Raw genomic sequence first — 12,641 nt, forward strand, 5'->3', positions numbered from 1 at the left:
ACTTTAAGACCCGAAGGGACCATCGTGATCCTCTAGTCTGACCTCCTGCACATCACAGATCACAGAATCTCACCCACCCACTCCTGCAATAGGCCCATAATCTCTGGCTGCGTTACTGTGAGGCCCAATAAAACGCAGCACCTGGGAGGCAGCTAATGGGTACCAAGTGGAGCTAAGCTCACTCTCCCAAAAGGGTCAGCCCACCCAGCGACTGTCATGCACTCCTGTAATACTCATGCAAGAAAATAATTTGTACTGTCAACAATTCTGCTTGTTTTTAAATTAAAGGTTAATTGCTGCTGGGGCAATTTGCAGAAGGACTGTTGCAAGTGTCTCATCGAAATACATGTGGTGAATTTCCTGTGATGGGATCAAATTGCAATGGGGAACAGTTTGCTTCATAAGCATTTGGTACTGGTCATCATAGATTGGATTCCCCCATTTTGGCATAACTTACAAAAGGCTACATCCTGCTCTCACTGTAGTTGATGGAGAATTTTGCCTTTGATTTCAGTGGGAGAAGGGTCCTCCTAAACTTCATTTTGTGAAATTGATGTTAGTGGGGGGAAAAGGATAACATGACTTACATGGGCTCCAGTGAGAGGCAGGTTATTCTTTCTGGTATAACTACGTGTGGCTAGGGCAAGGGGAATAGATACAAAAGCCATTGCAGAGCCTCTTGTACTGGCTGTACAGTGCAGTAATGTGGATTCCTCTCTCTTTGCTTTTCTAGGTTCCTATCCTTTGTACTAAAGAAGGCTTATGGACAGAGGAGTTTAAATTGTGTGAGAACCTGCAAGGCAATTGTCCTCCACCTCCAGAGCTGAATTTAGTGGAGTACAAGTGTGAAGAAGGCTATGGCATCGGTAAGGGCAAAAAAGGATGTTGATTTCTGATCCAAACCTGCTTCTCTTGGAACAGGCTGTTTGTTGAGTCAGCTGGGTCTACTGTGGTCCCAGAGGACTAAGTGAAAGGTCACACTGACTCCTTTGCATCCAGTAACATTTAAATTTCTGACAAAATTCCATTTTATTTTTAGTCTTCTGTCTGCACATAAAGCCAGTTGGGCAGTTTATGGATGTACATAACATCTGGCCATGTTAGCAGTAGAGCTTTAATCCTAATGCTGGCTTTGGGATAAGGATGTGTAGTTTCATGAAGTGAAGGAATATGTCAGCGAGGCAAACCACAGCCATTTGCAGTATTCTTACACCCTTTGCAGTTGTTTTTACTGTGGGTGGTTGTGGTGGTGATGGTAATTCCTAGAGGGATGACCTGAGTTACCTGGCAAGTGAAACTGGGCAATTTTACTCTTCATGGGTCCATGCAAACTGTTTCTTTGGTCTAAATCCATTTGGGTTTATATCCCTCCCGCTTTAAAGCAACACTCAATCATAGCTGCCGCATCGCACTTGGCTTTGTGTCTAAATGGAGTGTTAATGCAAAACCCACATAGTTTTCAGTGCAAAACCGTAAATCACCCAAGTTTGATCAAAACTGGGCCCAGGCTGGTGAAAAAGGCCAATTAAGTTTTGCAAAACTTCTGACAAGCCTGGTATGAGCTTGGGGTGGGTGATGAAACCCAGACACTTTCCCATGGCTGCAGACTCCGTTAGGAACGTTTTGCACAGCTGTAATTTGATTTTTTTTTAAATTCTTTATTAAATTTAAGAAATAAAAAGATCAAGAGCTATATTCACAAAGGAATTTAGGCATCAAACTGCCACTGTAGGCTCCTACATTCAAAAGTTAGATCCTCATAAACCCTGCACAGCTGCCACCTAACCCTTTAGATACATACATTTCCTAGGCACCTTAAGTTTCCACCAGGGAAGTGCCCTAGGTGCCTACATTTCTGCCAGTGAGTATGCACACAGTCATCTGTATTGTGATGCAACCGAGCTGGTGGGCACCTAAGCCTCAGTAGGATTCTCAAAGTAGGCATTCCCCCTCTGCTTCACCTGTGGGGCCAATCCTGTTGATGTGCTCACAGGCAGCCTCTCAGCATACCTACCAAATCAAGCCCCCCACAAAACATGGCAGCAGTTGTGACCCTGCAGCCTGTGTTCAAAACCTCAGTCTGCCTGATTCAGATCATGGATGTGAACCTCCCAGGCGAGTGCCCTACCCACTGGGGTATAGGGTATGCTGGGGTAAGTCTCTTTGGTTGAAGCTGTACCGCTTTGTGCAAAGTGTTTTAAGTAGTTATCGGAGCAGGGATTGGAACTCGGTCTCTACAGTGCCTGCCCGAACTGCTGGGCTGCCAAGTTGTTCTCACTCTATCTGACCCGATGACTGCTGAAAGTATTCCCTACCAAGTGGAATAGCTCCCCCAGGAGAGAGGGAGGACCACGCCAGAATATGCTGTAGCCCCATGGCAGGGCACTCACATGGAAAGTGCAGACCTGGGTTCAAGTCCCTGCTCCACATCCAGCAGAGGGTGGGGATTTGATCCCAGCTCTCCCACAGCCTGGGTGAGTGCTCCAACCACTGCACTATAGCACATAAGGCAATTGCCACCATGAGTGGTTTTTGTTTTTTTTTTGTGAGACTGGGCTGGCCTGGCTTAGGTGCCTACCTGCAGGAATAGGTTCACAGCTCTGAATCAGAAGTGGAGACAGTGCCTGCCTCCAGCCAAGAGATAATCCCCTAACTCCCTCTGTAGAGCGGTTCTTAGGCCGCACCCCTCTCCTCACCACGTTCTAATAGCTATCTTACGTGGCTCCCTGCTCAGCTTGGCTTTTGAGGACCCGTGTCTTAGGTGCCAAACTCTCCCCGTGCATTGCATAGGGAGCCTGGGCACCTAACTCAGGGCACTAAATTCCGCCGGGTGGCAGGTGGCCTAAACGACAGGCGCTGCACGGCTGAGCCGAAGTCTGTGGATCTAGCCCCAACAATGCAAACACACCAAGATATTGCCTGAACTTATCAAAGCACATTAGAGAGGCAGCGCCATCTAGTGGAAAACACATTGGACTGATGCTCAGAATACCTGGGTTCTAGTCCCATCTCTGCCGCTGTGCGACCTTACACATGTTGCAAATGACTGCACCTTTCTGTGCCTCAGTTTCTCTCCCACCCTTCCTCTGTCTCGTATGTTTAGATTGTAAGCTCTCTGGCCCAAGGATGGCCTCTTATGATGTGTTTGTACAATGCTCAGTACGATGGGGCCCTGACCTCAGCTGGGGCCTTTAGGCATTATTGTCACAATAATAATAGTTGGTTTTAGTTGATATAACAACAATACAAATGAGACCCAAAGCAATCACAGCAAAATAAACTTAATAACACTAATATCCTCCTCCCCTGCAAAAAACAAATACTGCCTTCAGGAACAACACACAGACCAGACAAGCTGAGCCATCCCAAAGCTCCCCTGGTTTGGAATGCCCCGGTATATGGAAGAGTAAATCACCTCTATCCGTGGCATTATGTAAATTGATGTTGGTCATAACATTCGTACAATGAAAGCTGCTTCATTAACCCTAAAGCATCACAGTAAAGATCCCTGTGGGATTGTCCCATATACAGTTCAGTGCCTTCAAAGGATAGTTCATCTTTTATCTTCCTCCTGGGGGAATTCTGTGCCAAAATCTTTTAAAAATTCTGTACACAACATTTTAAAATTCTGCAAAATTCTGTATATTTTATTTGTCAAAATAACACTATATAATCCCTGCCAGTTTCAGTTATACCTGTTGGAAAATGTCTAACAATACAGTCACAAAAAAAACAAAAATTTCCCCCCAGGAATAGAGAGTTAAAGAAACCCCTATGAGAACCCAGTTTCTGTTTCTCTGCTCGCTCCCCACCAGAGCCCAGCTAGGGGGGGCCAGACACCCATACTCGCACCCCCTTCCCCCCCCAAAGCAAACTGTGTGCCCCCCCCACAGCCCAGACACCCGCACCCCTTACTCCTTCAGAGCCCGGGAATCCAGAGGAAGAAACAGCCTGATGCTGGGTCCTGGGTTTGTATGGAGATTCCTGCACACTGCCTTCCTCCTTCAGGGTGTGCAGGGAACTGCAGCTGCGGGGGGCTCTCCAGCTCCATCCTCCTCCCCCTGGCAGTTTCTTCTATTTGTAAGATGGGGAGTTGGGCTCTGCTAGGTCCAGAGGTCCCTAGTTGTGGCCAGCAGCTCTGCAGTTCCAATTCTGTTGGGGGGAAAAGGAAATTCTGTAGAGAACATTAATTCTGTGCGAATTCTGCATTGCGCAGTGGCGCAGAATTCCCCCAGGAGTAGTGTTTTGTACCTTTTTACCTGTGTAGCTGCCTCCATGCTAGTGATTTATATTAGGCTGAGATAATTTTTTTTCCATTCTAATTAACCTTTTAGCCTCAAGATAATCAATCTTTTAGCCTTCAGCTCTTAGGAGCCAGGCCTTATTGTACTGCCATAGGACAAGAAATCAGTAGTTGTGGCCAACTTACATTCCATCATTTAATATCCCGTTGATTGTGTAGAACACAGTGCTGTTCTGTGCTCGGCTGTCCTTCCTGCAGTACCCAGGAGGCTGGAAGACATAAACTATAGACAGGTCTCTAGTTCCAGAATTTTCAAGCAAAGATCTGCACTGCAAAGTCTGATTTGTGGGGATGTTTTTCAGAAAGTCCAAATGTTACAGGTGTTATAGTCATTTGCATAACTAATATATTTTATTCTCTTAGGGCTAAATCCCAGTTCCACTGAAGTCAATGGAAATTTTGCCTCTAACATTATTAGGACCATGGTTTGGCTTGTTGAAGATAGTGTAGGAATCACAGTCAGATCATTGCTAGATATACAGGACAGTCCTATTTTTATGGGTCTGTCCCATGTCCTGCCAGCTGAGCTTGCAGGACAATATAGAGTCACCAGTGCACAAGAGTCACTTCACCACTTTCTAGGTGCTTCCTTCTGCAGAAAATTTGACTTTGTGTCCCCTGACTTTTCAATTCAGTTCTGGGGTGGGCAGCAAAGCTGTGTGAACCCCAAGATTCTCCCATGATTGGTTGGGATTTTGGAATGGAATTCTAGCCCAATCCCCAGAACTGGCAAATAGAAGGTCTCCCTGGGTCTGCCTCTATCACACTGTAGTGCCTAGTTCTTAGCACTGGTGAAACCCCTTTCCCCCTAGAACATAAGTCCCTTGTTACCAAAGAAAGCGCTACAGTGTGTGTAGCCCATAAATGTAATAATCTATTGGTGAGTCTCCAATCCTGTGTCTCTTCTGTCCCAGGTGCAGTGTGCATACCATCCTGTATAATCCCTCCCAGCGACACAGTGATGCTCCCCGAAAACATGACTGCTGACACTATGGACCACCGTCTGGAACCTACCAGAGTCCAGGTAAAGGGTGTGTGGGGGGGGGGGGGTTGGTGTCTCTCTGATTAAGGTATACTGAGGCAGAATGATTCCTGAGATGTGAAGGTATCATTTTGATTCCATGGTAGCTGGCTCCCAGAGCAGCTTTGAGCAAATGCTGGGGATTAAAGGTGGGGCTTAGCTTATTTACTGATTGCTTGTATGGTTCCTCCCACCCCCGCACCTCCCATGGCGTTAGAGTAAAGAATGGCAGGCCTGTGGGAAGAAGGAAGAGAGAGATTGGGAGAAGGAGGGAGCTTGGAAGAGACACAAACATTCTAGGGAGGGGAGTGTTCAGCAGGGAGACACCCCAGACTTCATTCAGAGAAAGTGAGCAAGTTGGAGAAGCCCCTCCTGCTACCAGCTGTGAACATGGAGCAAGCAGCCATCTCTGCCTAAAGAGCAGTTCTACCTTAAAACACCCAGGTAATCGGACACAACCACGGAGCTGGATTTAAAGGCGCTGGACTTCTGCAGGCCAACCCTGCCATTCTCTGGGAGTCGTCACGGCCTTAGTGCCCCTGACAATCAAGCCACCTATTTACAGGCCTGAATATGGAGTTAAGTGCTCCGCTTAGACATCTGTTATGGAATGGCCATAATGTATTAACCATAGGCAGCACTACCAGCCCTGGCTTTAACTTCCCGCAACATATCCCATTATAAAACCCTGTTTTCAGTTGTTTATACCTTTGCCAACCTTTAACCATTAAGGGTGACATTTTCCAGGCTGGGTGTCAAATGATTTTGGAACATTTCAGCACAAATGGCTCAGCCATTTCCAAAAACCAGATTAGGGAAAAATACATTGTTTTGCACAAGTTTAAAAAAAGATTATTCCTGGAGGAGCTCTAGCACCCCGATACTTTGGAGCAGACACTTGATGTTTGGCAGGGGGTGGCCTTTGTATCAGAGCTTGGCCTTGCACCATCTGTGTGAAAATCCACCCGCATTTGGCCAAATTATAAGCCCTTGAAAAGACTCCGTTCACGCATGCTCTGTAGAGACTTGTTAGACTTTGGCAGCTAAATTCTCCAAAGATTCTGTCTGCACTGGGAATGCTCCAGCCCAGGGATGCAGGGGCTGAGCAGGACTTTTCCTGCAATTGCTGCTCCCTGCCGCATCTAGCTAGAGTGGGGCCAGGCACCGGAACTATGACCACAGAGCTTGTTTCTCCTACGCTCTCAATGACCTTCTGCCTGGCACCCAGGCAGCTTGGAGGAGGTGGAAACTGCCTGACTGAAATGCAGTGGGAGGACAAGAGTTGGGGTTTGAGAATGGAGTGGTGTGCTGGAAGGAGTCGACTGGAATAAGGAGCATGGGAGGGGGTGTTACCTGGGGTTTTCAGAACCCCCAACAGGGGCAACTTAGCTATTTTACTTTAGGCAGTGTAAGGAATAAATCAATAGGAACTCGGTGATTCTGTCTGATCAAGGAGTAATGCAAGTAAGCATGCTCTATCTAAAACTGCATTTTATTTGATTTAAGCACACACAAACATAAGCAATAGGCTTAGAACATTCCAGATATTTACCTAACATCTGGAACGGTATTGAGTAATTAACGGCAGGTTCTCAGTGGCCAGTTGCTCACCCACCGGAGAGAAAGGGTGTCAGGAAAAACATCCCTCAAGGTGGCGTCTGAGGACTGCTCCAAAGTATACTTTATTAGCTAATTTTTTATAATTAACTTTTATAAAACACTTAGGTTATAATGACCTCTACTGTATTATTTTTCATATTTTTATTTTTAATATTTAATATTAGAGGCATCTAGACTTAAGGTTTTTTCATTATTTGTTTGTTTTTTATTTTGATTAACAGAAACTGCCAGCTAGATATGACCTTGCTTTTGAAAGCCTGTTTTTAAACTAACCCTTAACTATGTGGTGGTCTATTTTATTAATTTAGGGTGGCTGTATGCACATACTATGGTTTCAATTAACTTGATTACATTTTGGAGTATACACACCCTTTAAATCCAGGGCAACAGAGGAACTGGAATAGGGGAGTGTGAGACAGAGGGGTTCAGGGTAAGACTGAGATCAGATGAGGACCTGGGACTGGCTGGGTGGGGAGCTGGTGTGGTGACTGGGACTGATGGGGGGTGAAGAGCTGCTGGAGTGGAGGAAGAGAGGGACTGGTACAGGCACAGGCTAGAGCAGGGGTGTGCAAACTATGGCCCGTGGGCCGGATCTGGCCCACGGGATTCCCATGCCGCTCCCAGAAGAGGCTGGCACTACATCCCTGGGGGAGTGGGGGCAGAGGGCTCTGTGTGCTGCCCTCGCCTGCAGACACTGCTCCCCGCAGCTCCCATTGGCTGGGAACGGGAAACCGCAGTCAATGGGAGCTTCGGGGAAGGTTCCCACAGGCGAGGGCAGCATGTAGAGCCCTCTGCCACACCAGGGGACTCAAGGACGTGGTGCCGGGCGCTTCTGGGAGCAGCGTAGGGCCAGGGCAGGCAGGCAGGGAACCTGCCCTGTCCCCAGTGAGTGCCTCTACCACCCCAGAGACACTCCAGGTAAGAGGTGCCGGGCCGGAGCCTGCACCCCTACCCTGAGCCCCCTGCTGCACCTAGAACCCCTCCTGCACCCTGACCCCCTGCCCTGAGCCCCCGCCGCACCCTGCCTGCACCCCAACCCCCTTCCCTGAGCCCCCTCATACACTCCGCACCCCTCCTCTGCCCCAGCACCTTGCCCTGAGCCCTTTCCTGCACACCGCACCCCCTCCCACACCCCACACTCCCTCCTGCACCCCAAACCCCTACATTCATGGCCCAGCTCTACATTCACGGCCCAGCATGCAATTTCCCCACCCAGATGTGGCCCTCGGGCCAAAAAGTTTGCCCACCCCTGGGCTAGAGGGTACATTGACAGAAGGGGTCAGTCTTGAGGGGAACAGGCCCACTAGAGCATACTCCTCTCTAGAACCTGGACTGGAACCCAACAATCCAGAGTCTCAGCATTCCCCTGCTGTCACCAAATAGCTGTGAAACCCGTTGCCAAAGTGTGTCCCTCTAGAGTGTAGTGGCTGGTTCACAGAGGACAGTAACCTACTACTGCTATCAGTCTAGTCTCTCTCTTCCCCTTGGTGCCTCATCCCAGTATCTCCTGATGTACAAACTGGAAAAACAGAAATTCCATCAAGTGGAATCACATTGACACCACATGGGTCATCAGCAGGAACCTTTAAATCCACCACAAAGACCTCTGCCCCTTGAGCTACAATGATGAGTACCAGAAGAATAGCCCATGAGGAAACTAATAATTCTGTCTTCAGAACAGAGGAGAAAACCAAATATTGACTAGCTGCTCCTTCAGTGAGTGCTGTCCATCCTGCGCACTGCATGAGGCATGTCGTTGAATGCTTTGTCATACAACATATGCACAAGGGGGCCAAAGCAGGATTGCACAGGCAACCTTAATTCAGGCATTTCCTAACTGGCGAGTGCTTGAGCTTGCAACTTTAATGTTCTTGTAATGGTTTCTCTATGTAATATAATATGCAGTACAAAGACACAGATGAGAAAGTGTCCATCAACCGCTTTGGGCTCTCGTGGGATGGAAAGTGCTGCAGAAATCCAGGAGGAGATTTAGGAGCACAAATCCCACTGATTCTTCAGTTGGAATTGTGCTTCTAAATCCCTTAGGTGCTTTTGGAAAGTTTCCCCCCATGGGCCACTGTCTTCAGCAAATACACAAAACAACATAGATACAGGAACTGCAGCCACACACAAAGCCAAAGCAACACTCGTGTCTGGCAGACTCACTAGCAGCTCAGACTAAACTTCCACCAGGCGTCTCAGGGCTTTCTCACCTGTTGACAGCTCCAGGGACTCATTGCAGATTGTTTCCAATGCTTGATGTTGGTGAAGTGTGGAGCTTTGCCATCCCCCCCAAGTGCCCTCTCTTCTTCCCTCCCCTCATGCGCTTTCCAGCAGAAAGGCTCAAATACTTGGGATTATAACATCCAAAAGCAGCTCCGCCACGGGTAATATTTCTTAAAATAAAAATGAAACGCATCAGAGGGGGTGGAAGAGAAGCAAGTAATATTATTGGGAGCCAGTGTTCTCCAGCCACCTTTCTCCCCTCCTGGGAGCCCATAGGAGGCTCACAGTTACCAGAACTTCATGCCTGTGGATACTCCCGTGCGTCAGTTTGAATCAGACTCGCTACAAATCACCTACTGGGGGAGGGCTGTGGCATGTGGAATCGTTAGCTAGGTCTTGGAAGGAGGCCTTGGGTATGAAGGATCATATAGCTCAGCTCTGCGGGACACTGGCTTTTGGTTTTCCTTCCGCCAGCATCATCACCTCTCGTGAATGGGGGGCGGAGGAGAGCAGGGGAAGGGGTTATTTTAAGAAAATGTCTTCCTTTTGCCAGGACCTGTAACTGAAACATATTGTTTTATTTGCTCCCTTTGCCTCTGCTCCTTCCTTCCTCCCTGCTGATAGATAGACATTTCTTTCTTCCCTCGGAGCATGCTTTCCTCTCATGGCATTGGCCCTTGGTCAGGCACCTATGCAGCAAGAGCTGCCATTCCAGTGGAGAAGGAAAGGGTGGGGGCCCACAATGGGCCTATTTACTTAGTGACACAAGTGAAATTAGTAAGGTCACATTCGAGTTCTGACTCCGCCACTGACTGGCTTCATGCCTTGGGCAGGTCACTCCATCTCTCTGCCCTAATATCCTCCTCTAGACTATGTGGGGGAGGGGTAATACTGCCTTCATCTGACAGGGCTGTGGGGAGGATCAGTTATTTAATGTCTGTACACTGCTGAAGCATTCTGCATGGCTCTTAGGTAAAAGGAACTGAACAGGCTCGGCTCCCTCAGCCAGCGCTCTGTGCTGCTGTCCTGGCTGGAATTTGGCGACCCTGAGTGGAGGGTGATGGCCTAGGGATAGATTCTGCCCTGGTGACCTGAAGATGTTGGAATTGAGGAGGGGGCACAGTGAGAACAAAGTCGGGTGATGGGTGAGAGACTGAGGAAAAGCTATGGAGGTTGGGGATAGGGGGATGAGTTAAACAGAGGGGCTGCTCTTTGAGCCCCTGGGAAAGCTGAGAACGGCAGGGGTGATTGGAAGGCCATTGCTGCAGGAGTAAGCTCTGCGGAACAGAGCTGAGAGCATGCTCAGTGCAATGATTATTAACATGCCCTTGGGCTGCCATCTGCTATTCAAAGATATGTTTATGTCAAGCAGAGGGAAGCCCAGCCAATAGGACTGCCCAGCTAGGTGGAACATCCTCACACACAGCTGGGCTGATAGCTCAGCTAAGCCATAGACCACTCAATCACCCAGCCAGACATTTCAATTCACAGCCATGGGATTGCTCAGTTTCTGCCTCTCTATTCCTACAGTACTTGAGATTCCCCTGTTTATACATCCCAGGATTGCAGTAGCTCTGTTGGCAACAGAGTCATACTGGGAGCTCATGTTTAGCTAATTATCCACTAGTGCTGAGGCCAGACCTTCTTATCTGTGGCCATCTAACTGGTGAACCAGTCGAACATCTCTAGAGGAGTTGACCCGAGCGTGACAAGCCAGTGCTTTGAGCCACCCGTCTCTGGCCTCCACCACCTCTCTGTTGCTCTAGAGAGTTTAATTCCTTTTTATTCTTTAATCATCTTTTTCAAAGCTGCCAAATCTCAGCTCTGTTCTCTTCAAACTCAACAGTACTAGTGGAAGGAAGGTCCCCATCTGGACCTCCTCAGCTGGAAGGAGTTTGGCTGTGACACAGGATCTGAGGGGTGGTGAGAGAGTGGGATCCTTGGGCTGCGCTGCGGATGCACAGAAACCCATTGCAGAACCTGAGCAGACCACTGGCGATGCAGAGAAATGTGGTGTTATAATAATTCTAATAGGCTCCTAGGGCACCTTTGCCTTTCCTGGGTCACCTGACAGCTGTGTTCTCCTTTTTCTCCATAGAACATTGTGTGCACTGGTAGGTTGCGATGGCACCCAGACCCTACAGTCATTCACTGCATCCAGTCATGTGAGGTAAGGCCCCTGGCATGAACAGCACTTTGGGTTGGGTTTCAGACTCAGTCTGTCATAAGGGTGGGGTTAGTTTGCCTTGGCAAGAGTTTGAATGGTCTACGGCTGGGTTTTCTGGCTTAGCAAAGAGGCCACGGTGAATGTTCTTCATAAGCAAAGGAAAAGCCTGTGCACCAGTTGAGTAACGTGGCAATGACAAGTTTGGATTTTCAAAGCACCTTCTCCTGCTAAGATGTCTCCCCTGGTGGGCAAAGCCCAAAAGGTTGGAATAAGTACCCAGCCTGACTGATCTGAACTCTCCAGATGATGTGAGTTTAGAAGTTTGGTCTTGAAATCTTGTGAACACAGTCTTCCTCATGTGATTTCTGGCACTCTGGACCCGGGCTAGCAACAGGAAATGTGAAATGAACAACAGAGCTGAGGTCCACACCACAGAGTTTGGAGGCAGATCAGAGCTTTCCCAAAGCTTGGGGGTATAGGGATGAATTTATTCATACTTCTTTGAAGTTCTGGGAGAATGCTCCTGTCAGCTCTTTTATGCTGTCCTTTATCTCCTGTATCCATAAGACAAGCTGGACAGGAATTTAATTCTACAGGCCACAACGCAGAGCTAATGAATGAATGCAAAAGGGTGAAATAAATGAGTGATGAGAGGAGTATGTGTGGCCAACGTGTGTGAGCTGCAAGCTCCAGAGTGAGGGGGCTGAATGGCTTAATTGGTTACCAGTCAGTGGAGTGAATGAGAATGACACGGACACATGAGTACAAGACATGTTGTCTCATTGGAGGCAGCTTGCATTTGGGAGCAACTTTACACCATTTTATCATGTTGTATGGTGCTCCATGTGCTTCTCTTGACTGTCTAGTGTTTCCAATTACTGTATTTATTACAATGGGCGAGTTTTGAGGAGGAACTTAAGGCAAGAGAGACTGTCAGGTCACTCTCTCGGGCCAGTCCAAGTAAGTAGCAAGTGGATATCGTTACCATCTTGGGGTGGTTCGGTGTCCTAGGTGAAATGAGTTTGCTGGTTTCAGCCCATCTCCCAGGTAGCCCCTAACTAGTTGCTGCTGTTAGCAGTTTCAGCAGAGAAGTAAAGGCCTGAATACTTCTAAAATACCTGATTTCCCATTCCAGGTCAGGAACGAGGCCTGTGGCAGGGCTGTGTGAGAGCCGCTTTCATGGCTCTGCCCTATTCCATGGATAAGTAGGAGACTGGCAGCCCTGGAGACTCAAATCTGGCACATTTCACAAGCAAGGCTTTAAATTAAAGGGAGTGATTCCTCCTCTGGGTCCAGTGAAGCAC

At 48.1% G+C, this 12,641-nt stretch overlaps 1 protein-coding gene across 1 annotated transcript in view; it reads left to right on the forward strand.

Moving 5' to 3' along the window:
* Positions 1–12,641, forward strand: part of PAPPA2 (pappalysin 2) — a 173,316-nt gene that overhangs the window by 128,133 nt on the left and 32,542 nt on the right. Inside the window, exons 20-22 of the mRNA XM_038413484.2 lie at positions 734–866; positions 5,218–5,327; positions 11,269–11,340. Of these exons, the coding sequence (XP_038269412.2) occupies positions 734–866; positions 5,218–5,327; positions 11,269–11,340 (315 nt within the window). The remainder of the gene's footprint in view (positions 1–733; positions 867–5,217; positions 5,328–11,268; positions 11,341–12,641) is intronic.

Source organism: Dermochelys coriacea, chromosome 8 (genome assembly GCF_009764565.3).
Source record: "Dermochelys coriacea isolate rDerCor1 chromosome 8, rDerCor1.pri.v4, whole genome shotgun sequence".
In the NCBI taxonomy this organism is placed as follows: Eukaryota; Metazoa; Chordata; order Testudines; family Dermochelyidae; genus Dermochelys; species Dermochelys coriacea.